This window comes from Magallana gigas, chromosome 2 (assembly GCF_963853765.1).
Source record: "Magallana gigas chromosome 2, xbMagGiga1.1, whole genome shotgun sequence".
NCBI classification, from domain to species: domain Eukaryota; kingdom Metazoa; phylum Mollusca; class Bivalvia; order Ostreida; family Ostreidae; genus Magallana; species Magallana gigas.
This window is the reverse complement of record NC_088854.1, coordinates 41,539,691-41,565,184: the sequence shown is the minus strand read 5'-3', so window position 1 is coordinate 41,565,184 and position 25,494 is coordinate 41,539,691. Positions and strand designations below refer to the sequence as shown.

The window sequence follows — 25,494 nt, the reverse complement described above, 5'->3', positions numbered from 1 at the left end:
TTTTTCTGATATTCATTTCAATTGTTCCTCAGTGATATTAATGTATATTTCAACTTAGCACAATTTAATTAATAGAGGGCAAAACATTTCTATAAAACATAGATTTATGGTATGAATACAAAAATCCGGATAGTTTAAAGAATCGAACATAGCTGATGTTCGAAAATTGTTAATTACATGATGTGATTGTTAATAACGTTTAAGGGCATATACTTGTAATAATTTTATCATTACAACAGTAACTTAATCCATGGACCCGCATCACGTCTCGATGCCAGGCGTGGGAAATCGAATCAAACTCGACGCTGCGCGTCTTGTTTGATGTGAAGATCCTGGCAACTCGACATAATCCGATCATTTGGATCAAGTTACCGTTATGATAATGAATATATATTTTTGTTGTCTTAGATTCCCGGTCTCTTTAGGATCAAACTTGATAATCAGATCCTCTAAGTACAAGCGTATTTTGAACGAGGGGTTTTACTAGTCTAATTTTAATAAAATTGCAAAATGTTTGCTTAAGGTGCCTCACTACACCTTGAAATAGTGTCTGAAATCAGCAGAAAATTTCTTGATTATGATAGATAGCATGATGGATAAGAAGTATGTGTGTCAAATAGGCGAAAAAATGTGCAATTTTAGATAAAAATGATATTTTCAAAAATTTCATTCATTAAACATGAACAAAAGCCCAAGACGGATTCGAACTCATGACCTGCGGTTCACAAGCCTGATTCTTTAACCACTGAGCTATGATGATATACATCTGAATCGATTGATACAACCAGGTTAACAAAACATTTAAATCGCCATCTTCTGACGTAGTGTCTTAAAAAGTTTAAGTCTCGGTGCATAGGCGTCGGAACCGGGGGTGGGGGGGGGGGGGGGCTTAGCCCCCCACTTTCAATTTGCTCTGTTTGTTTAAAATGTTTATTTTAGTAAATTTGATGTTACTTCTCTCCTGGCTTGGAATACGTGGGTACATTTGGATAATTTTAATCGCGACCGAGTGAGTTACATGCCGATATGGGATGTTCGGCGAGACCTGTACAACGAAAGACTTGAATCTTTTTAGAGAGTAGGTTGTAGAAATAGCGACCAAGAAAGAGAAATCTGTCAAATCATGTTTTTTATGTATAGTGTTTAGCTTTAATTTACTAATGGAATTTATCTGATGAAGAAAATGTGAAGCAAAATAGTAATTTATGATAGAGTTTGATTGGAAAAAAATCGTATATTGAATCAGACGCTTTTGATGAAGTTTTTTGTTATTATAAATTTGTTTTGTGATTACCTTCAAAATAAAATTGCATAAGAATTATCAAATACAATTATAGATCATAATGAATGAAGAGATCTGTCAGTTGAGTTTATTGACATTCATTTATACCTTATGTATTTGCAAAGAGAATGAAAAGTACAATTGCATTTTCAAATAAAAGACAAGAAAAATTATACTGAACGTAAAACATCTATTAAACATGAAATTTAAAATAATAAACACGATTTTTAATTTTTGGTTTAAACAGAAATCGTTATTAATGAGTCAAGACCGGCGATTTAGTTGAAGAACTTGGCGAGAGATATCTTTGAGGTGCAGGCATGCAACTGTAAAAGTAAAAATGTCTACGGTTAAGGAGACTGGCTAGACAACAGTTCATTTATCATATCTACTTTAAATTTTAAATCATTTGTGCATTTCAGACATACACTTTGATTAAGTAAAGATTAAAAATTTTAAAAGCTTTAAAAATTGTGTAAACGCTACATATTTTGTGAAGAAAACAACAGAATATTCACTTCAATTTACTTTACCCTCAAAATCCTCAACCACTCTCTGAAAATGAGTTCTCCTTCTATAGATATAACAATGATATAATAATTACATGTATATACATTACATTCACTTATATGATAAAATGTTGATATGATTTTTTTGGAGAGACACCATCAGAATGAACTTTTACAATAACCCCTCCCAATTATACTATAAAGCTGCTAAAATAAGCAAAGGTTGCCACACCGCTAAAATAACCCCCATATGTGGTAAAGTTAACTGTTTGATTGGCTCGACAGCAAGTTTGACGTGATTCCGTTTACCTTAGATGTCTGTTCAATAACTACAAAAGTACATAATTGTATTAATTTAATATAATATGATGTGATATGATAGGATAAGTAACATATCATCTTTGCATTTTCTAGTGTCTTTGTGATAACACTTATAACGCATGTGAACGTACAGTGGCGCAAGCGGGGTTTGCATATTTATACAAAATGAAAATAACGTAAACATGTCGATAATTTTATCGAATAATTGGTGATATCTTTTATTTTTTTTTTAGATATAAGCAATAATTTATCATTCTTTGAATATTTCGAGGTGATCAAGGACGGGTCGAGCGTGATCAAATAAATCATAAAGCCATTCGGGCCCCTCTGGATTTAATCATCGTCACCGCATTTGATCTCCTCACATGACTCAAGTAATCCATATTCCTAAAATTAAGACGAGATTGGGTAAGAATCCCATTCATTACCAGGTCTATTATGCATGTATATATAAGCGCAACACTTAGTGTGAGGCAAGAAATAAAAAAAGGGCGATCTTCAGTGAAGTATTATATTCTCTGTCTTTTTATCTTCATAAAATACATTTATATAAATTTTCTTTCATGCTGGTATGATGTGTGAATCTATATATACTTACATTTTTATGAAAAGGGGAAGAATTATTGATAAAATTGGAATGAGTGAGGGCAATATATAAGCGCTGAAGTCAATGCAATAAGATCCATTGAAACGATTGATGAAGTGAATTACATGGGGCATCTTTGTAGAAGGTGTTCCTTGTCGGCTGCCTTTAGACACATAACAACTCTCTTGAAGTTCTCATCAGTGCCAAATTCCTGTTTTCGAATGAAATAAGATTTTAAAAGGTAATGAATAACAATACTATTCACACAAATTGGCTATGCAGATTCTGGCTTTAGTTTGCAGAGATTGACTGCTGTTTAACAATATTCATTGCATTAACTTGCGAAGGATGTCACCTGTCAAAAAAAAAGTATATGACATAATAAAGGATTTTTCTTAAAAATATTTATGAATTACTGTCATTAATTACCTGCGCCGATGCGATTTAAATAGATCATTTGCAATACATTAGGATTCGCCCGTCACGTGATTACAAAGTACATTTGACGTCACAAAAATGCATCAAATATAATGTTTAACATCGTTGTCAATGAATGTTACATAGATTTTCAGAAATACTTCCGGTCAAAGTATTTTTGCGATGATTCAAATAATATCGTTTTCCAGCCGTATTTTAGCATCGGGACGCCTTAACATTGCTGCGAAGTATTCATGCGTAAAATAATTCAGCCGCAAACGTTAATATTTTTTCTAATGGGTGGATTACTTGAAGGATAAGAGTGGTCTGTGGTCGATTATTTATTCAAGACTGGAATCACCGCAAAGAAAGTTTGGGGGTTAAATAGGAATCACTTTGTCCGTCTGTCTGTTCAATCGTCCCCGGTCCATATCTTTCTTATTGAACATTGGAACTTCTTACTTTACATAAATATTGCTTGTGACCTGATGGTGTGTCATGATTTTGACCCAGAGTCATTTGGGCAAGGTCAAGGTCACTTAAAAAAATGCTAAATTTGCGTCTGGTCTATTATAAATCTTTGTTATAGAGAATCATTGAAAGTTCTATTTTTACACAAAGATTACTTATGACTTAAAGTTGTATCATGATTTTGAACGTCACTTGAGCAAGTTTAAGCTCATTAAAAAGAAAAAAATCATAAATGTGTCACGTCTGTACCTTTTCCTTTGCAGAAACATCGGACATTCCTACTTTACATAAAGATTCCTTATGATCTGAGGGTGTGTCATAACCTTGACCAAGGTTCAGTCGTGCAAGTTTAAGGTTATTGTTTAAAAACCTGCATAATTTCTGTCTATGCCATATCTTATAATGAAATATGATTAAAAGCTGAAATTTCTTAGAAGGATTGCTTGTTACTTGTCAATCTAATAATTATATTAACAATAAAAGTATTGTAAATCATGCCCTAATAGAGAGCTTTGGTAAGATTTTGCAAGTTCAAACTCATTATAATAAAAATGGTCAATCCATTAATTTCTAGTAGTAAAATTACTTCAGTGATTATATTTCTTAAAGGGGGTATTATTTGTGAGGTTGCTCACAGTACCTCTAGTTTTTTTCTGGTTGCAAAAATTTTGTATGCAAACTGACGACTACTTTTTGAATTTTGACAATTTTCCTGATATTGATTTCAATCGTTTTTATTTGATATATATGAAATATTAATTTGCTAAGGAACATGCGATAAAAATAGTAGCATATAGGAGAGCTAAGTTTATTATGAGAAGGGATGGGGTCTTATTGCTCTCTGTTGGTCTTTCTGTCGCAACCTAATTTCCAATCATTTTTTTCTTTCCTTCTGGTTCCTTGAATTTATTATAAAAAATAAATAAAACACAGGAAGGCTGAGTTTTATTGAAAATAAAGGATTAATATTTAAACCACTGTTTTTATCAGGTTCGTCCTTTGAACAAAAATAGATATGCTTTACCCCATATCCATGCAAGATATTCCACTTTAAAATTACCTGAATTATCACTGTGCTTAGTCAGTCTCAAAGTTAAAATCACTGCACTTGTTAAGAAACTGGCGTGTGTGGTTTGACATGTTCGTAACAAATATTGCCATCAGCCTTGCGTCACTCTGTGCTTGACAGAGTCTACGTCAGTTTGATCCGACATGTGGGTCAGGTGTTGCATAATCATTCCGTCATGAAATAAAGAAAGGTAAAACACACTCATGCACAATAAATGATTGAAATAGATTGTGTAATTAATAACGAACAATAAATATGGTAGTTATATAATTATTGTAATATACAAGCAACATTGTCGATCAAAGAATAACCTATATTTTCGTGAAAAAGACTGAGGAGGCAGCTAGCGTATGAATATGAATCTCTAAGAAAGGTAATTTTTTTAATAATAACGTTACGTTAATATTTTTTTTCTTCCGAGTATGACAAATAAATGTACATCAATTTCCTTAACATTTGATATAACGGTGTATCTGCTGATCTTGAATTGAAATATATATCAGCGCAGTTTTGTAAAGTGTACCTGACTTTTGTGCTACATCTTTAATAGATAGTAAGCACTGATTGAATATATTAAAAAAAGAGATTTAGCAAATTTTCTCGAGACCTATTTGCATACAAAACGACAGTTGTTTTATAATCGGTGTGTCATTATGGGACATGAAGTGCTTATGCAAAATTCCGGGAATACTTGTTCCCTATTTGTTTATAAAGTGATTGGCTTCAATGTCAATAATAAGTTTTAGACAGATAGTTAGATTCAGCAAGTTTATTGGGTTCATTGACACTTTTTCAAACATGTACCTTACGAGGTTGTAAGAAAACGAAACGTGCAACTACATTTTCAAATACAAGACAAAAAAGAACTAATGGAATGCAAAACATTTATTAAAACATGAAATTAAAACAAAACACAAAAGTTTCAATTCTCGTTGTTGACAGAAATCATTATTGATGAGTCATGGTGGGCGAATTAGTTGAAGAACTTGGCGAGAGATGTCTTGGAGGTGCAGGCATCTGTAAAAGCAAAACCGTCTAGGTTAAGGAGACTGGTTAGTCGTATCAATCATATTTGCTTTGATTTTTACTATATTTATTCACTGTGGTCATAAACTTAAATTAAGTAAAGAATCAAATAGTTTTAAGACTATAAAAGAGATACACTTTTAACGATACATGTTTATAATTCATGAATATTCAGTTCAGAATACAGAGCTTAAACCCAAAAAATTGTCCATCCTCACAATAAGAAGGATTTCCATTTTTTAAATATAATATGATTTTATTTAAATTCCTATCATTTATGGTGAACCTTTAATATAACTTTATTGATTTGAAATGCTATCAAAATTATATATTACAATAATCCCTATTAGTTTTATACTATCAACGCGTTAAAAAAGCCAAAGTAAGCACCCGGCTTATTAAGCCGCTTCGCTTTTTTTTGTACGCACCATGCAACTCTTTAATGGGCCAGCAGCCTGGGAGACAAGTTTGACGATTCCCTTAACCTTGGCAATCTTTCCAACAACTACAAGAGAACATGTTTGTAGTATAATAGTATGGAGACGAGCTTGGGAAAGAAAGCCATATATATATATATATATATATATATATATATATATATATATATATATATATATATATATATATATATATATATATATATATATTCAGGTATAGTTTACCTATAACAGATAAGTGTAGTACTTGGAGTAGCCAATGAAAAACTATATTATTTATCGCTATTTTTTTTACATTACGTTAATATTTATTACAGTATAACATTTGAATTGTTTTCGTACATGAATACGTATACTAATGCTACTGTATGAAATAAATGACAATAATTGATAACTTTTGAATGAAAGAGGGCGATACAAGTACACGTACTGAAACCACCAATTCCGATGGTATAGAATGCAAACAATATAAGGTCAGACCATAGAAATGAAAAACAAGGAAAATTACCTGGGGCATCACTGTCGAAGGTTTCCTTCATTCCCTTGACGGCTTTCTTCAGACATCCAACAACTCTCTTGAAGTTCTCTTCGCAGTCAGCGCCGAAGTCCTCTGTTCGAATAAAATAAGTATAAATGGTACATGTATAATAAATAAAATCGCTATGATTGGTAGTAAAGTCTTATTCTGTAACCCTATATAGACTAATAATTTTTTTTTTTTTTAATTTTTTTTTTTTACAAATTTATTCAATTTGCGAATTACTTTTCACCGGGCATCCGCAAAAAGCTATCATATTTGGTTTATAACTTAATTATATGGTAGTTGTGTATAATAACAAATTAAGGAATTGTTTTATATGAAAAATTAATAATTTCCTTCTTTTCAAAAGTAATTACGAGTTTTTTGTACTTCATTTAGCATAATGCTTTACGTCTGAAATTTTAACTACACACTTAAATAACGTAAATATGAAGCCCTACCCTTTCTGCATTCATTTGGGACCTCAACACGGGCTTGCTTAATAGCATCAGTTCCTGAAGGAATTTAAAAAATTAGACATGTATATGTAAAATTAGGCTATGAAAACCTCTAAAACTTTAATTAAACAATAAAAGGCCTATATATATAACTACTAAATGAAAATTATTGTAGTAGAAACTGAAAATAACAATTTTCAAAGACTATTAATGCAAAATATCACTTTTGACTTTCTATCAAGGTGAAAAGAGGACAAAGGTGCTCTTAACCTGAGAAAGGTGAAAATACAAGTTATGACTAGAATAGTTTCGGAAACTAATCAACTTTTCCTATTGAGTACAATACAAATGCAAGTACTTACCCTCTTTCTCATGGAGTTCAGCAAGTTCAACGAAGGCTACGAGGTGCCTTTCAACTGCTTCAGCGGCTGGGCCATCAAAACCTGTAAAAAACCCAAAGATAATCCAGATACTTGTAAAAAAAAAAACACAATCCGGATACTTAACCATAGATTACTTAGATTTTAAAAATCTTGAATCTCATTAAAATTGTTTATTCAATTTCAACGTCTCAGGTTTTTCCAAAAGCGGTCAGAAAGGTCCGAAAAGCTGGGTATCCTTGTTTAAAAACAGGGGGAGTGTAAGGGGGTTAGCAGCTATACATGTATTGCCATGTAATGACATGAGTACCTTCTGACAGCAGATCGTCAAGGTCGGCGTCAATAGCGTCCATGTCTTTCCTCAGGTTTCCGACAACTCGCTCAACCTCAGCCTTATCGACGTTCTTTAGCTCTGTTAATATTAAAGAGACAAACACTGCATGTAGGATAAACTTATTCATTCTGGAAGGGGGCTCAAACATTGCATTCTAAATGTTGTCTACTATCATTTAATGCACTTCTTGTTTCAAGAAAGGAAGAAAAACAGACTATTTAAGAATTGGATATTTTATCAAGGAAATGAAGAAACACATTTAGAATATCTCTTTAAAAAAGTATGATAGTATGCCATGCTCAAACGTATAAAAGTCAATTGTGCACATATACCGTATAATCTACACAGAAAATGTAGGTGTATAGGGTTATATTTTTGAAACTATTTAACATTTTGTTTGTGTATTTGGCAAGAAAATCAAACGTGCGGAGAGAAACAAACTACTGCTTGTATAAGAATCAGAAGAACAGGAAATTAGTCCACTGTTAGATCTTAGATATAACAATGAACTCTTAGATCCACTGTTTATCATCGGAGAGATTTTGAAAATGAAAAAAAATTGGGACAAATATCCCTTTACTCTACATTTAGAAAAAGGAACATGTATCGAGAAGACTTAAACAGAAATTGTACATGTAGTTAAGAGATGGTCTTTAGAAAAGAGGACATTAAACAAAGATGATCTGTAGAAAAGAGGACATGGAACAAAACGGATCTGTGGAAAGGAGGACAAGAGACGAGGGATCTGTAGAAAAGATAGCATGAAACAAAGAGGATCTTTGGAAAAAAAGGATCTGCTGCAAAAAATATCTAGGAAAGAGGACCTGTACTAATGAGCATTAAGAGGATAGAAGGTATCAATAATGTACCATCTTCGCCAATCAAACTGGCGGTAGCCAAGTCCTCGTAATCTCTCTTCTTTTTCTCCTACAAATAGCAAGGTAAATCACATATGTGAATACATATATATGTATTGTGAATGCTATATTCAAATTCTAATTCGTTGTGCTCAGATATCAGAGTAGGTTGTCAATGAAAAGAAGTTAATATGCACTTACGGCATATCCAAAGGCCTCTGAAAGAAACAATATTTCAATTGTAGAAAAAAAAAATAGATAAAATAGATGTATTAGTCAAATGTTTTTGTGCATGGTGATTTAAAAGCTTTTGAATCGACCTTAATGTGGAATACATGTATACATCTTTTAAAAGAAACGTATTTCAATCTCATATTATGACTTTCATACAATGGAAAAAATCTCATTAATATTTTCTTTTATGTCTTTTATCACCGTAAAGGCTGAGAGATAGTTGTTAATATGTGTTTTGTTTAAAATAAAATAAACGCCAGCGAACTACTGATGTAATGCTTGTTGTTGTTGTTGTTTTGTTTTGCTTTTATATTTCATTTTTTTTAATATTCACACGAACGTACTAAGGGATTAATAAGGTTTATTACTCAGAGAACGGTTGGACATTGTAGTTTGACTGCTATTTTATTTTTAACAAGGGCTTTGCATTTTAAAAAAAACTGGTTCAATAAAAAGAGGAAATGAAGGAATTTTATCACAAATAATAAACATCTTAGTTAACAGCAAATATATGCCAAGGTCAAGAATTACTTTGCAACCACTAATGAAATACATAATCACCAATAAAATTAATATTTCTATAGTGTTTGGGATGTGTTTCATTAAAAGAATCACTTTGTAACCACAATTAGAATACAACCAGTATTGAAATGATTTTTTAAAAAGTAGTTTGGAATACACTTCATTAAGGTCTTTCCGTTTCAACGGAAGACCTTATTGTTATTGCTTTGTTTCTTTTCCTCTACTATTATTATTATTTATTATTTTTTTTCTGTAAGGTTTTCTCAAAGCGCTTCAGTCGATTTTCATGAAACTTTCAGAACTTACTCAAGACAATGTCTTGGTATATCTTTTATCACAATGACCCTATCTGTTTACCTTAAAAAACCAGAACAGTCCCAAGTTGTCCAATACGGAGAGCCTCACACTAGCATCACTGCCGCTAAATAGACCACCACATCAAGCAGTGGCGTCGGAAGCAAATTGAAAGGGGGGGGGCTAGACTAATCCTCGGGGGGGGGGGGGGCTTAGCCCCCCCCCCCCACTTTTATTGCAAAGTTAGACCTAACCATTAGGCACATAGCATCATAGAGGGTTCAGCCCCCCCACCTTTTCTCGCAGCAAACATAATTGAACTGAAATTTACCTTGAAAAGATTGAAATATTGAGAAGTTTAGTTGTAGGTATACTAGCCCCCCCCCCCCCCCCCCCGAGGATTAGTCTAGCCCCCCCCCCCTTGTTTAAACAATTAATATTCATGTTAAGGGGACCAGTTTGCGTTCAGCATCCGGAACATCTCGCTGGAATTCCCACAATACAGTATAAAACTTTTAACCAATGATAACCTTCGTAACAAAACAATCCCTCGGATACAATACAAATGGAAAATTATAGAATACAAATTGAAAATTGTACAATACAAATGGAAAATTATAGAATACAAACTGAAAATTATACAATACAAATGGAAATTATACAATACAAATAAAAAATTATACAATGCAAATGAAACTTATACAATACAAATGGAAACTTATACGATACAAATTGAAAATTATACAATACAAATGGAAGATTATACAATACAAATGAAACTTATACAATACAAATGTTATTTATACAATACAAATTGAAAATCATAGAATACAAATGGAAAATTATACAATACAAATGGAAAATTATAAAATACAAATGAATATTCATATAATACAAATAAAAAAGATCGAATATTGCAACGTTTGACATGCCATACACGCGTGTATATGTGTGTTTGAGCTTAGGAATAGACAGATGGAAACGCCGATCGGGGAAATACGCTTTTAAAACAAAAAGTTGGATTTTTCCCTTTTGATAAAAAAGTCACTACGGCAGGGTGCATCGGAATTATAGTCATTTAAAATCTGTCACAAGTTTATAAACTACATACATTCGACCAAAAGCGAGATTTTTTATATCTATTGATAAAGCGTCGAGGTCAAAAATTCATTAATTTCCTATTTTTCCTATTAAGCAACCGATTGCTTAACACAGATCATTCAGACATAACACTGGGATAGCGGGTGGATTTGGGAAAAGGGGGATAATAAACTAATTAACCATACTACATTTGAAAGATGTATGTTATTTTATTTGCTGACTTAGGAGAATTATTAATCACACAGTGTTATTCGGCAACAATAAACTTGAGACAAAGAGGAAAAAATAATTGATATATGAAAGTCGCAGATAAAAAGATAATCTCTTTCTCTCTCTTTTCTCTCTCTCTCTCTCTCGGTCTGGGATCCTCTCAAATTTGCTGATGATATACTTAAATAATTGATGAAAGAAAATATTTTTCTATTAACTTATATATCAAGTAAGAAATGCTGAGGTGGATTGAAAATACACTTCTTAACAACAGCTTCAATCCAATGTTTTCTCAGACTTCCGCGTCAATTTGTTCCCATTTCAAATGTTTTGACTGTAACAGGTGAAATTAACGTACGCTGTTTATGTCCAATCTTGCCATTCCACAGTCTTCCGCAGTCTTAATTATGTAACCTTGCTGGTTAGGGAGGTGTATTTTCGTATGCTTATGACCGCCAGTTTACAAAATTAACATATTAATTGAATGAAGTTTATGCACTTTTTTACAAATCAGATTCAGCATGTGAAATATAGAATTTTCAATCACAATAATAGCGACTTTTTATAGTAAACTTTAAGCACAATTATATGTCTATTAAATTTCTTATAGAGGGTGAAATGGAGTTTGATGACGTGCTTAGACATGATAGAAAAAAACCAAACAAATATCCCTATAGTGTATTTTATGGTGCACTCAAACGGAAAACCTTTTGTTGCTCGCAACGAGCGTCTAGTTATAAATATTATTTTGTGATCACTAATGAAACAGGTGTGGAAACTTCTATTCATTTTTATAAACGATAATATCAAAAATATCATTGTATCATTTCCGACATATTAAGGCATCAATTACTAGAATATGACGCTAAATATAATCGCCGGATCAATGTATTTTGTGACCTTACTTTCAGGTTGACCCATGCATGACATAATTATACTTGAATTTTTTTCTTAAATAATTTACATTCATTTCAAATTGATATTTGGACCTTGATGTAACCTAGAAGAAAAATTTTGTGTATATATTTCTTTTTTTTGGGGGGGGGGGGGGGGGGTTAAACATTATATTCGTTTTGCATAAACATAGACCTTTACAGGTATTAATATTCAAAATATAAAAAGATATTTTTTCATATACATGATTTGTTAACTAAGTTGGACGAAAAAACAGAACAGAAATGTGTTAACGATGATCATAAATAATACTAATTGGCTTTTGTAGCAAATAACTAAATTTCACTACCAAAACAAATCCGACATAAAAATACAATGCATATCGCTTAACGGATGTTTGGATACGAGTTTGGTCAAATTTTATTTTTCTATTTTTATTGTTTATGATGCTAATTAATTTAAAACAAAAGTAAAATTTCCTAGCGTTTGTCGTAATCATTTTAGAATTAAACCTGGGATTGTAATGTCAGCATTCAAATTGCAAACCAAAATATTACCTGAGCTTTTTAAAGAATAAGTTAATAAAGAATTGCGAGCTTATATCTCGCCTGCTGACACTAAAAATGCCTTACGGAAGCACTGTTAACATTGAAATCGAGAAAAAAAACACCCAACAAAACCAAAATTGTGACCATTTATTGTTTCCTTTATTTGTTTTTTTTAAGATTTTTAAAAAATTAATTGCTCATTGATTCTGTATTATGACTATCATATGAAATTTAAAATTCTCTATGGATATTTTTTTATAAAAAGGATGAAAAAGAAACGATAACAAAGGCTTACTGGGCAGATTGGCAACACTCTGGAGATCCTTGGTAATCAAAGAAACATTTTCACTGGGGAATACAACCAGCTCGACGACTGAAAAAAATGTAAGCAACGATATAAGAAGAACAGGTACTTCGTATTGAACAACCATACTGTCAAGCGGAATTAGAGTAAAAAGTAGTTTTTTCCTCGCAGTGTAAATTTATATTTGATATATGAGAAGAAAGTATTCATGCGCAAAGTAATTCGCCCGCAAGCGTTTAATGTGCATATTATATCTATTGAGTGGACTACTTGAAGGACAAGAGTGGTTTGTGGTCGATTATTCATTCAAGACTGGAATCACCACAAAGACAGTTTGGGGGTTGTCTAGGAATCGCTTTGTCTGTCTGTCTGTGCAATAATGTCCGGTCCATATATTTCTTTTGGAGAACATCGGATGTTCTTACTTCACACAAATATTGTTTGTGACTTGAGGGTGTGTCATGATTTTGACCCAGGGTCATTTAGGCAAATTCAAGATCACTAAAAGGAAAAATGCAATAGAAAGTGCAAAGTTTGCGTTCGTTCTGTTATGAATCTCTCTTATTGAGAATCATTGAAAGTTCTTACTTTACACAAAGATTGCTTATGACTTAAGAGTGTCTCATAATTTTGACTAATATCATTCGAGCAAGTTCAAGGTCATAAGAAAGAAAAAAATTATGATTGTATCAAGTCTGAATCTTTCTTTTGCATAAACAGTGGACGTTCTTACTTCACATAAATATTCCTTATGATTTTAAGGTGTGTCATTTAAAAATGCATAATTCCTGTCTAGGCCATATCATGTTATGGAATATGATTAAATGTGATTTATTATCAGATTTGTCACAAAGATTACCTGTAACTTATAAATATTATAATTATATTTACAACTAGACACGATGTCGTTGCGAGCAACGAGGAGGTCTTCCGTGCAATTTTTGAAGTTTATATGACCTTGACTTTGATATTAGACCCTTTATCTCCATATCAGGGCATTAAAATTTTTTTTTGATGGTTGAATATTGTAAAGAACATCATTCTCAGCATTTTTATTCTATATTGATTTTCAAATGATGCTTTTAAAAATATTTGTTCTGTTTAAGATATGTTATCAAAGTTTTGGACTTCTGGCCCCCTTAAAACTAATTAAAAAATCCCTAATTACGGAACACATGATAAAATAACTATAATTTATTGTTAAATAAATGTGAGATGAACATTATTGCTTCCTAAACATATAACAAAATATTTTTCAGTGAAGTGCTATAAAAGAAAGACTTCAGAGCCTTTATGGCCCCTAAAAATAAAAAGATAGGTCTTTTGATATTAAACATATTATTTTCAACAAGTGTTTAGAATTTTTTCCCCTAATTACGTAACGCATGATAGAAATTTTATAATGTATAGTTTTATTAGTGAAAGATGAACATTTTCGCTTCTTAAATATATTACAAAATATTTCTCAGTAAAGTGCTATGGAAGAAAGACTTTAGATCCCTTTTGACCTCTAAATTGAAGGGCCAGCCCCTTTTTCTTGGCATCATGTGAAAGGTCGTTTGATATTAAACATGTTTTGTTCAACAAGTGTTAAGAAATTTTTTGCCGTTTTTGAGCTATCTGGGATAGGACGTTTTAGGGGTCGACTCCTTATCTCCTTATTGGGGCCAGATAACGAAACGTTCATGATTGAATATTGTTTAAAATATCATTCTAAGCATCTTTTATTTTATATTGCTTTTCAAAATATTTGTCGTTGTTGAGATATAATTGATCGAAGTTTTGGATTTTGGCCCCGTAAAACCCATAATTACGTAACGCATGATAAATTTTTTTATAATGTATAAATTTATAAGTGAAAGATAAACATTTTTGCTTCTTCCACATATTACAAAAAAATTCTCCGTAAAGTGCTATGGAAGAAAGAATTTAGATCCTTTTTGACCCCTTATTTGAGGGACCAGCCCCTTTTTCTTGATATCAAACGAAAGCTCATGTAAAGCTCTATATGTCATGTTAAAATATTTTCAGGAAAGATGATAAAGAACGAAAACCATTTAAAATCACGTCGTTTTTCAAGCTCAATTTTCAGGTCCAGGCAAGCTTCGACGCCTTTGAAGCCAGACAACCATAAATGCCTTTAAACACATCTACAATCTTTCGTCTACAATCCCTGAAAATTTAAATTCAATATTTTTTTCGTTTAGGAGGAAATAGAAGGACAAACCGACCCTCTAAAAATTGCTAAAACGTCAATATGTTCCGAACGGAAATGACGTCATTTAAATGAAAAATTTTATATAAGGTTTTTATCAATATTTACAAGATCTGAAATTTTCACGAAAATCAGTCGAGTCGTTTTCAAGAAATCGATTGTACAAAAAAGCGTAAGAAAAAAAAATAATAAAAGGGAAAAAGAAACAAAGCAATTACAATAAAGTCTTCCGTTGGAAACGGAATATCATATATAGCTAGATAGCTTATATCTGGAATTAAATCCTTTATTAAATGCTTCCATGCTGAACTACAGGAATTATCAAAATATCTGCGAATCCAAGTGATTTTTAAACTTTTACAAAAAGAGTTAAGACATGTCATTCCATGCCACTCTATTCATAACTTTGGCATATAATGTTTTTAGCTACCCTTGCTGTTTTGTTATTCCATATATAATTAAACAATAAGTCTTCAATTTCTTTGAGTTTTTCTTTAGATGGGCTTGGTAGCGTCATCAATAAATGACTGAATTTGGGTATAAGCAAAGTCTAAACTACTGTTATGCGGCCTGCAGTAGATAAAATCCTTCTTGACCATGATGATATTAATTTCTTAACTGATTCAATTTTTGGCAAAAAAATTAAATCAAACATAGTATTTGTATCTAAGTCTATGCAATATGTAACACCTTAGACTGTAAATGGTTCCTGTGACCACATTAGGTTTTTTTTTTTTCACATAAGTTATTGCCAGTATAAACAGTAGATCCAATCTTTATACATTGTATTTTATCATAGTTTGGTTTCAATCCAGAAAATTTGGAATACTGGTTGACTAAAGATAAAGTTGACCTGATGGAGTCCTCTGACCCATCCATGAATAAGACTGTATCATCAGCATATTGTAATAGTTTGTATTCCTTATCTTTAATAACAATTCCCTTAATTAGATTATTATTTCTAATCATTATACCCATTATTTCTGCGCAAAGTAAGAACAAGTATGGTGAAATTGGGTCCCCTTTTCACCATTACTTATTAGGTTAGTTACTGACTCACTACGGAAATATATTGGGTTGATCAATATCATAGATGGCGAGGCGAAGCAGTCACGGAATACAAATTTCCGTAGTGAGTCAGTAACAAACCTAATAAGTGTTTTGTTTTCCCGAGGACTATCAACCGACATATTTATTCACAAATAGCATGATCTACGCAAAGCCCTGTACAAGATGCTTAACATCTCGTCAAATTTAACTTATTTAAACTCTTCAAAATTTTCAATCTCACCTTTCAAATACTCTTTAAAAATGTTTTTTCTTCACCCATGTTTACTTACAATGTCTTGTTGCTATTCAGTTTTAAATGTTTTGTCCCTTTCCTCTGCAGAGATTTAAGCAAATTTTGACGCTGCCATTTTGTTCTGCTCCAGACAAAACAATGTGACGTCAATATTCTAAGGGCAACTACTCAATTTTAAAGAATTTCAAAGGGCAACTACCCCAAATACTTTAAGAACTTGCGGCATGTGGTTTATGTATTAAATACTATGAAATGTCGAAATGAGTAACCGAAGTGTCAGTTAATGACGGCCATATTGCCTAATATCATTTCTCACTGAACAAATATAGAGATATATGAGGCAATCACGTGCTATATGTGTAAACCAATGAAAGTGTGACATTTCAGTCCAAGGGAAAACAAAATATCATATTATACAACATTGTATCATAAAATACAATACTATACATAACAATATCATGAAACAGTATCATATCATAAATTATTAAAAAAAAAATGGATACAATATCATATCATATCATATAACATATAATATAATATTGTATCATATTAAACAACAGTGTATCATATCATACAAGACTAGATCATAGGAATTGTGTTATGTCATTCAAGAACAAACAGATCTATTAAGCAGGTTTGAGTGAGGTAGGAGATTTTTTAGCATCCTTGATAATGGAAATCAGACTCTGCATCTGAAGCTACCTCTACGAATCATTTATATTATAGTTAAATCAACTATGCAAGCTTTCATCTATAAAATATGTGACCTGCTCCAAAAAACTAAACCTCATCCAGCATCCAAAACCTACGGCTCAGATTCAGCATTGAAGCCTGTCAGGTGCTTTAGTATTATAAGACGCATCATCCATGCAAGTTTAGTGAAGTTAGGACCAGTAATTAATAAGATATCATTATCAGAGGGCACCTTTTTCAAAATCTTTAACCAGGTCTTAAAACCTTAACCTCCTCCAGCATCCGAAACCTATGGCTAAGATTCAGCATCCATGCCTCTCAGGAGCATCAGTATTAAAAGACACAACATCCATGCTATTTTGGTGAAGTTAGGACCAATAATAACCAAGATATATTTTTTAGCATCCTTGATAATAGAGATCAGGCTTTGCATCTCAAGCTACCTCTGCAATTCATTTATATTATAGTTTAATCAACTATGCAAGTTAAAAAATAGTACTATTATCTATTAAACATGTGACCTGTTCCAAAAAATTTAACCTTATCCAGCATTCGAAACCTATGGCTCAGATTCAACATTCAAGCCATTCAGGTGCATCGGTATCACAAGACACACCATTCATGCAAGTTTGGAGAAGTTAAGAACAATAATAACTAAAATATCATCATCAGAGGGCACCTGTTTCAAAAACTTTAACCAGATCTTAAAATCTTAACCTCCTCCAGCATCCAAAACCTATGGCTCAGATTCAGTATTCAACCCTGTCTGGTATCTTAAGACGCGCCATCCATGCAAGTTTGATGAAGTTAGGACCAGTAGTAACTAAGATATAATCATCAGAGGGCAACTGCTTCGAAAACTTTAACCAACTCTAAAAACCTTAACCTCCTCTAGCATCAGAAACCCGTGGCTCAGATTCAGCATTCAATCCTGTCTAGTGCATCAGAACCATAAGATGCACCAACCATGCAAGATTGGTGACGTAAGGACCAATAACAACTAAGATATAATCATCGGATCACCTGAACCAAAAACTTTAACTAGATCTAAAAACCTTAACCTCCTCCAGCATCCAAATCCTATGGCTCAGATTCAGAATTCAAGTCTGTGTGGTGCAACAGTATTATAAGACACACCATCCATGCAAGTTTGGTGAAATTAGGACCAGTAGTAACTTAGATATTGGTATCAAAGAGAACTGCACCAAAAACCTGAACCTCCTCCAGCATCTGAAATTCAGGATTCGGATTCAGTCTTTCAAGTCTATAAGAAGGTCCAGATGCATCATCCATGCAAGTTTGGTTAAGATAGGACAAGAAATAACCTAGATACAGGACCTGCAACAAAACCTTTTACCAGGTCCGGACTTCGTCTCGGTGAGCTAAAAATAGATATGTGTTACCCCATATCCATGCAAGATATTATAGTTTAAAGTTACTTGAATTATCACTGCTTAGCCTGTCTCAAAGTTAAATTCACCGCACTAGTTAAGAAAGTGGCGTGTGTAGTTTTACATGTTCGTCACAAATACTGCCATCAGTCTTGCGTCACTTTGTGCCTGACAGAGTCTACACCAGTGTGATCCGACTGTGGTGCAGGTGATGCATAATCATTCTGTCATTTCATTTTAATAAAGGAAAGAAAAACACGAACTCATTCACAGTAGATAATTAAAGTAGACTGTGTAATAAAAAACGAAGAATAATCATGGTAGTAATATAATTATTGTAATTATGTATTGTAATATATAAGCAACATTGTCGATCAAAGAATAACCTATAATTTGGAAAAGACTGAGGAGGCAGATAAGCGTATGAATATGAATCTCTGGAAAAGGTAATTTTAAAAGAAATAATAATGTTATGTTAATTTTGTTTTGTCCACGTATTACATATACACCAATTTCATAAACATTTAATATGATGGTGTATCTGCTGATCTGATATAATGGAATTATATTTTCAGCGCAGTTGTGTAAAGTGTACCTTACTTTTGTTCTACATCTTGAATAGATAGTAAGCACTGATTGAATATATTAAAAAAAAAATATAGCAAATTTTCTCGATACCTATTTGCATACAAAACGACAGTTGTTTTATAATCGGTGTGTCATTATGGGACATGAAGTGCTTATGCAAAATTCCGGGAATACTTGTTCCCTATTTGTTTATTAAGTGATTGGCTTCAATGTCAATAATAAGTTTTAGACAGTTAGTTAGATTTAGCAAGTTCGTTGACACTCATTCAAACATGTACCTAACGAAGTTGCAAGAAAACGAAACGTGCGACTACATTTTCAAATACAAGACAAAAAAGAACTAAATGGAATGCAAAACATTTATTAAAACATGATATTAAAACAAAACACAAAAGTTTCAATTCTTGTTGTGGACAGAAATCATTATTGATGAGTCATATGGTCGGCGAATTAGTTGAAGAACTTGGCCAGAGATCTCTTGGCGGTGCAGGCATCTGTAAAAGTAAAAATATCTAGGTTAAGGAGACTGGTTAGTCGTATCTATCATATCTTCCTTGTTTTTTATTATTATTATTTTTTCATTGTGGTCATTAAGTAAAGAAAAACAGTTTTGAAACTATAAAAGAGATACGCTTTTAACAATACATTTTTATACTTCATGAATATTCAGTTCAGTTTACAGAGCTTAACCCATCAATTTTCCAACCTCACCATAAGAATGATTTCCATTTTTTGAATATAACAATATGATTTAATTTAAATTCCTAACATTTATGATAAACTGTTGATATAACTTCATTGATTTGAAATGCTATCAAAATATAATTTTACAATTATCCCTATTAGTTTTATACCATCAAAGCGCTAAAATAAGCCAAAGTTAAAGCACACGGCTAATTAAATCCGCTTTGCGATATTTTTTGTACGCACCATGCAACTCCTTAATGGGTCCAGCAGCCTGGGAGACAAGTTTGACGATTCCCTTAACCTTGGCAATCTTTCCGACAACTACAAGAGAACGGGTTTGTAATACTATATTATGAAGACGGTATTCAGGTATAGTATGTCTGGATAGATAAGTACTTGATGTAGTCATTGAAGAACTATGTTGTACTGCTATTTTTTACTTTATAAAAAATACATTAACGTTAATCGTTAATATATATGATCGTATAACATATGAATTTTTTCGTACATGAATATCTTTACATGTACTACTTTAGGAAAAAAAAGAGTTACCATAATTGATAACTTTGGAGTTAAACAGAGCGATACAAGCATATGTACTGAAACCAATTCAAATGTTAGAAAATACAATGAAGTTTCGACCATTGAAATGATAGACAAGGGAAATTACCTGGGGCATCACTGTCGAAGGTTTCCTTCATTCCCTTGACGGCTTTCTTCAGACATCCAACAACTCTCTTGAAGTTCTCTTCGCAGTCAGCACCGAAGTCCTCTGTTCGAATGAAATAAGTATAAATGGTACATGTATAATAAATAACATTTCTATGATTGGTAGTAAAGTCTTACTTTGTAACCCTATATAGAATAAAAGTGAATAATTAATGACGATAATAAATTTGTATTGACCGGTCAATATTAGTAATGTACGGATTTGCTATACACAGTTACACATTTTGGCCTTATTTGGCTAAGATTGGCTCTTTTCTTCTTTTTTTTAACAAATTTATTCAATTTGCGAAGTAGTCTTCATTGGGCATCCGCAAAAAAGTTATCATATTTGGTTTACAACATAATTAATAATTTCCTTCTTTTCAAAAGTATTTACGAGTTTTCTGTACTTCATTTAGCATAATGCTTTACTTCTGAAATTTAAGTACACACTTTAAGAACGTAAATATGAAGCCCTACCCTTTCTGCATCCTTTTGGGACCTCAACACGGGCTGGCTTGATAGCATCAGTTCCTGAAGGAATTTAAACAATTAGTTATGCATATGTAAAATTAGGGTATAAAAACGTCTGAAACTGACAGAAATTAAATACTAAAAGACCTACATATGTCACTATAAAATAAAAATTATTTTAGTAGAAACTAAAAATAACAATTTTCAAAGACTATTAATGCAAAATATCACTTCTGACTTTCATATCAAGTTGAAAAGAGAACAAAGGTGCTCTCAACCTGAGAAAGGTGAAAATACAAGTTATGATAAGAACAGTTTCGGAAACTAATCAACTTTTCCTATTAAGTACAATACAAATGCAAGCACTTACCCTCTTCCTCATGGAGTTCAGCAAGTTCAACTGAGGCTTCGAGGTGCTTCTCAACTGCTTCAGCGGCTGGGCCATCAATGCCTGTAAAAAAAACCCAAAGATAATCCAGATACTTTTTAAAAAACAAACACAATCCGGATACTTAACCATAGATTACTTAGATTTTAAAAATCTTGAATCTCATTAAAATTGTTCACTGAATTTCAACTTCTCGGGACTTTCAAAGAGCGGCCAGAAAGGTCCGAAAAGCTCGTATCCTTGTTTAAGAACAGGGGGGGGGGGGGAGTGTGAGGGGGTTAACAGCTATACATGCATTGCCATGTAATGACGTGAGTACCTTCTGACAGCAGATTGTCAAGGTCGGCGTCAATAGCATCCATGTCTTTCCTCAGGTTTCCGGCAACTCTCTCAACCTCAGCCTTATCGACGTTCTTCAGCTCTGTGAATATAAAAGAGACACACACTGTTGAGTAAACTTAATCATTCAAGATAGGGGCCTCACATATTGCAATCTAGATGTTGTCAACATACAATAAATGCAAGTCTTGTTTCAAGAAAGGAAGAAAAACAGACTTATTACAAAATGGATATTTTATCAAGGAAATGAAGAAACACATTAAAGATATCTCTTTAAAAAAGTATGAGAGTATGCCAAGCTCAAACGTTTTAAAGTCAATTTTACACATATATAATCTACACAGAAAATGGGGTTTTATTTCTGATACTATTTAACATTTTGTTTGTGTATTTGGCAAGAAAATCAAACGTAAGGAGAGAAACAAACTACTGCTTGTAGAAGAATCAGAAGAACAGGAAATTAGTCCACTGTTATATCTTAGATATACCAGTGAACTCTTGGATCCACTGTTTATCATCGGAGAGATTTTGAAAATGAAAAAAATTATTGGGACAAATATCCCTTTACTATACATTTAGCAAAGGGGACCTGTATCGAGAAGACTTAAACAAAAAACTGTAGTTAAGAAAACCAAAAGCTAAGATGATCTTTAGAAAAGATGATCTTTAGAAAAGAGGACATCAAACAAGGTTGATCTGTAGAAAAGAGGACATTAAACAAAGAGGATCTGTAGAAAAAAGGACATGAAACAAAGAGGATTCGTAGAAAAGAGGACAAGGAACAAAAAGGAATTGCAGTAAAGAGGACCCGAAACAAAGATGATCTGTAGAAAAGATGGCATGAATGAAAGAGGGTCTTTGGCAAAAGGAATTTGCAGCAAAAAGGTAAAAAATATGTAGCAAAGAAGACCTGTACTAATGAGCATTAAGTGGAGAAGAAAGTATTCATAACTTACCATCTTCGCTGATCAAACCAGCGGCAGCCCAGTCCTCGAAATCTCTCTTCTTTTTCTCCTACAAATAGCAAGGTAATTCACATGTGTAAATACATATATATGTATTCTGAATGTTATACTCGAATTCTGATTCGCTGCACTCATATATACGAGTAGGTTTTCAATGGGAAAAAAATTAGTAAGTACTTACGGCATATCCACAGGCCTCTGAAAGAAATAATAGTTCAATTTAAAAAAACCAATAAAAGTTTAGATGTACTAGTCCATAGTTTTTGTAAATGATGATCCAAAAGCTTTTGAATCGACCCTAATGTTGAATAAATATCTTTTAAAAGAAGCATATTTTAAACTATTTACATGTATAACTTTGATATAATAAAAAACACATTTAAATTCTCTTTTATGTCCTTAATTGCTGTATCAATTTCAAAGTTATTTGTTTATTAATTCCGTATTCTGACTGCAGAATTGCAAAAAACCTATATATATATATATATATATATATATATATATATATATATATATATATATATATATATATATATATATATATAGGTTGATCAAAAAGCAATGTGAGAAAGAGATGATAGGAAAGACTTACTGGCCAGTTCACCGACACCACGGGCTCCCTTGGCAATCAGAGCGACGACTCCCTTGGTGAATGCAACCTGCTGGACGACTGATAGAAAAATAGCAACAATGTTAGCAAAACAGGTGCTTCGTATTGTACGATCATACTGTCAAGCTAAAATACATCTAAAAGTACAATTTTTCATCGCAATGGCAATTTACATTTAATACGTGAAAGAGAAGAAAATATTTATTCACGAAAAAAATTCACTCGTGAACATTCAAATTTGTATCTTTAAGTTAGTCTTTCAATAGAGAAAAAACATCTTAACGCAAAATGAGAAAATGGCGTAATTTATTTTAAAAGTTCGCGCGAAAAGACTACTCTGAAATATGTACGTTTATCGTAGATAAATTGACTTACGATCTTTATCTGAGCCAAGGGCCTCCTTGACAGCTTTGCATGCTCCTCGCATGCATTCTCCGATGCGCATGAATTGTTCAGGGCATGAACCAATAGCAGCGATGGCATCTGTTTAAAAAATAATTTTTCTCTTAAATGAAAAAAATAAACCCATCTACATATGTACAAAGTCCATCAATTAGAAAGAAATTATTTAAGGCTTCCTTCAATTAAAGTACATGTAAAAAGAACTTTGATTTCTCACAATGAATGGGCTTTTTGTCCTTCGTTTTGAAATCCATGTGAGTAGATGTTTACCTTTGGAGCATTGTCTTGGGATGGGGAGGTCCATTGGTGGGATGCTGTTTTCCTTGGCGTCCATCATGGTCAGCATAACAGCGCCCTCAAAGGCACCGGCAGCCATCTCCTCGTCTTCCTTGGTGCTTGCTAGGTTAAATGTATACCGAAGGTACAATTTTTTTCTCCTCCAAAAATACAGATTAATCAATCCTTAATTAATCCAGGAGAGAGAGAGAGAGAGAGAGAGAGAGAGAGAGAGTAAATATATCTTACCTCCGCTCATAAGGTTTTTCAAAGCATTATCCAAACCGTCGACATCTCTCAAAAGCTTGCCCTTAATGCCCTTAACCTCCTCCGCAGTACTTTTTAAGACATCTATTAGAAAGAGTTTAATATTCATATACCATTTTTTGCAAAAACAAAAATCTTTATGTGTAATACTTTAACCAAGAATATTCTATTCATATATTTGACTTTTAGTATTTTAATACCACATGTATATGTTAGTGAACGTGTAAATACTTTTTGACTGACAAAAAGTGTACGTAAAAAGGTTTTGGGAATCAAACGACACTTCCTAGGTACTCGTCAACGTCACCAATAGTATTGCAAAACGAAGAAGTTCCTCATAAACTCTACATGTACGTGCATAAAAGTATGTTATAATGTCATGTTCGTTACCTTATATATGTAACAATGAAAACATGATTTGCCAATGCACACATCAATTACACAGTTCAGGAAACAACCAGCCATGTTCACGTTTCAAAAAAAAATGATACTACATATTTAAATAAATACGATTTTTAAAAAAAAATGTTATCGAAGTTACAGTAATCGTATTCTCGGCGAAATCTTAACACCACCCCCCCCCCCTTCCAAAAAAACCCTTACCATCTTCAGATGCCAACCATGTTGCTTCCCAGTGACCTCCATCATCATCGCTCCTTTTCTAAAAAAAAATACATTGGTTGGAATTTTTGAAAAAAAATATATAAAGGTATACGGTAATGGTAAATATGCAAAAATTAATCCTTTGACTCTTCTTTTTTTTTTTAAATAAACAAATCTCAAAAATGACTGAGCTGTCCTTAAAAAAAACAGCTTACTTCGAGAAAAAATTTATGTTTGAGTTTAAGATAAGACGAAAAAAAATATAGGAGTTGATATAATTATTTAAATCATATTTAAATCTTTCAAAAAAAGATACGTAAATAAATAATTAAAAAAAGGTAAGAATTTAAAAGAAAAAAAATTTATCTTAATATATTAATGAATAAACAAATTAAAAAGTATATCTGGAACAAAAAAATAAATTTAAAAAATAAAATTATTTCAAAAAATTGAATAAAAACCTGGAGGGAACGGGCAGACACGGCTGCGATAAGGCACACAACTGCAATAAAGGCTCTCATGTTGACTGTAGGGTCTGTGGTGGCTACAAGGCGGGGGAGGGGTCCTTATATACCCTCTGTGGTCATCGTCGTCGCATTTCGAAACCGTGGCCTGATTCGTAACGGATTCAAAGCAGCTTTTAAAAACGGGTTTCAAAATTGTTAAAGTTTATTCTAAGAATTAAAAATATATCGAGAATCTCTCCCGTAAACACCCTTTTGTCGCTCTATTAGTGGACACTTAACAAAGCAAACATCTCCGGATAAACACAATGCCTCCTTGGTCAGTCCTAAACCGCTTACAAGTACAT

At 32.6% G+C, this 25,494-nt stretch overlaps 1 protein-coding gene and 1 long non-coding RNA gene across 3 annotated transcripts; both read right to left on the bottom strand.

Moving 5' to 3' along the window:
- Positions 1–5,531: 5,531 nt before the first annotated feature.
- Positions 5,532–25,287, bottom strand: LOC105333699 (uncharacterized). 2 transcript variants are annotated; one of them, XM_066076671.1, is made up of 14 exons: positions 25,145–25,287; positions 24,684–24,741; positions 24,063–24,164; positions 23,808–23,936; positions 23,511–23,618; positions 23,118–23,195; positions 22,707–22,723; positions 22,517–22,574; positions 21,541–21,642; positions 21,204–21,284; positions 20,840–20,893; positions 20,322–20,423; positions 19,895–19,972; positions 5,532–5,672 (listed from the first exon to the last, which is right to left on the bottom strand). In XM_066076671.1, exons 1-14 carry the CDS (start codon positions 25,202–25,204, stop codon positions 5,629–5,631), a joined length of 1,071 nt encoding a protein of 356 aa, XP_065932743.1. In that variant the 5' UTR covers positions 25,205–25,287; the 3' UTR covers positions 5,532–5,628. The 2 variants fall into 2 exon arrangements, with proteins under 2 accessions (XP_065932743.1, XP_011435093.3); XM_011436791.4 differs by lacking the exon at positions 5,532–5,672 and adding an exon at positions 19,310–19,458.
- Positions 7,100–8,737, bottom strand: LOC136272359 (uncharacterized). Its single transcript, XR_010710351.1, has 4 exons — positions 8,680–8,737; positions 7,787–7,888; positions 7,459–7,539; positions 7,100–7,153 (listed from the first exon to the last, which is right to left on the bottom strand). It is a non-coding gene; the product is annotated as an uncharacterized lncRNA (long non-coding RNA).
- Positions 25,288–25,494: the final 207 nt, after the last annotated feature.

What these genes read in the sequence shown, in the direction of transcription:
- LOC105333699 (XM_066076671.1), bottom strand. Translation starts at nt 25,204, where the DNA reads ATGAGAGCCTTTATTGCAGTTGTGTGCCTTATCGCAGCCGTGTCTGCC. An exon ending in CCCAAGACAATGCTCCAAAG is followed by an intron (nt 23,619 to 23,807) that starts GTAAACATCTAC and finishes TTTTTTAAACAG; the next exon opens with ATGCCATCGCTGCTATTGGT. An exon ending in ACCCATTAAGGAGTTGCATG is followed by an intron (nt 5,673 to 19,894) that starts GTGCGTACAAAA and finishes TTGCTTTTACAG; the next exon opens with ATGCCTGCACCTCCAAGACA.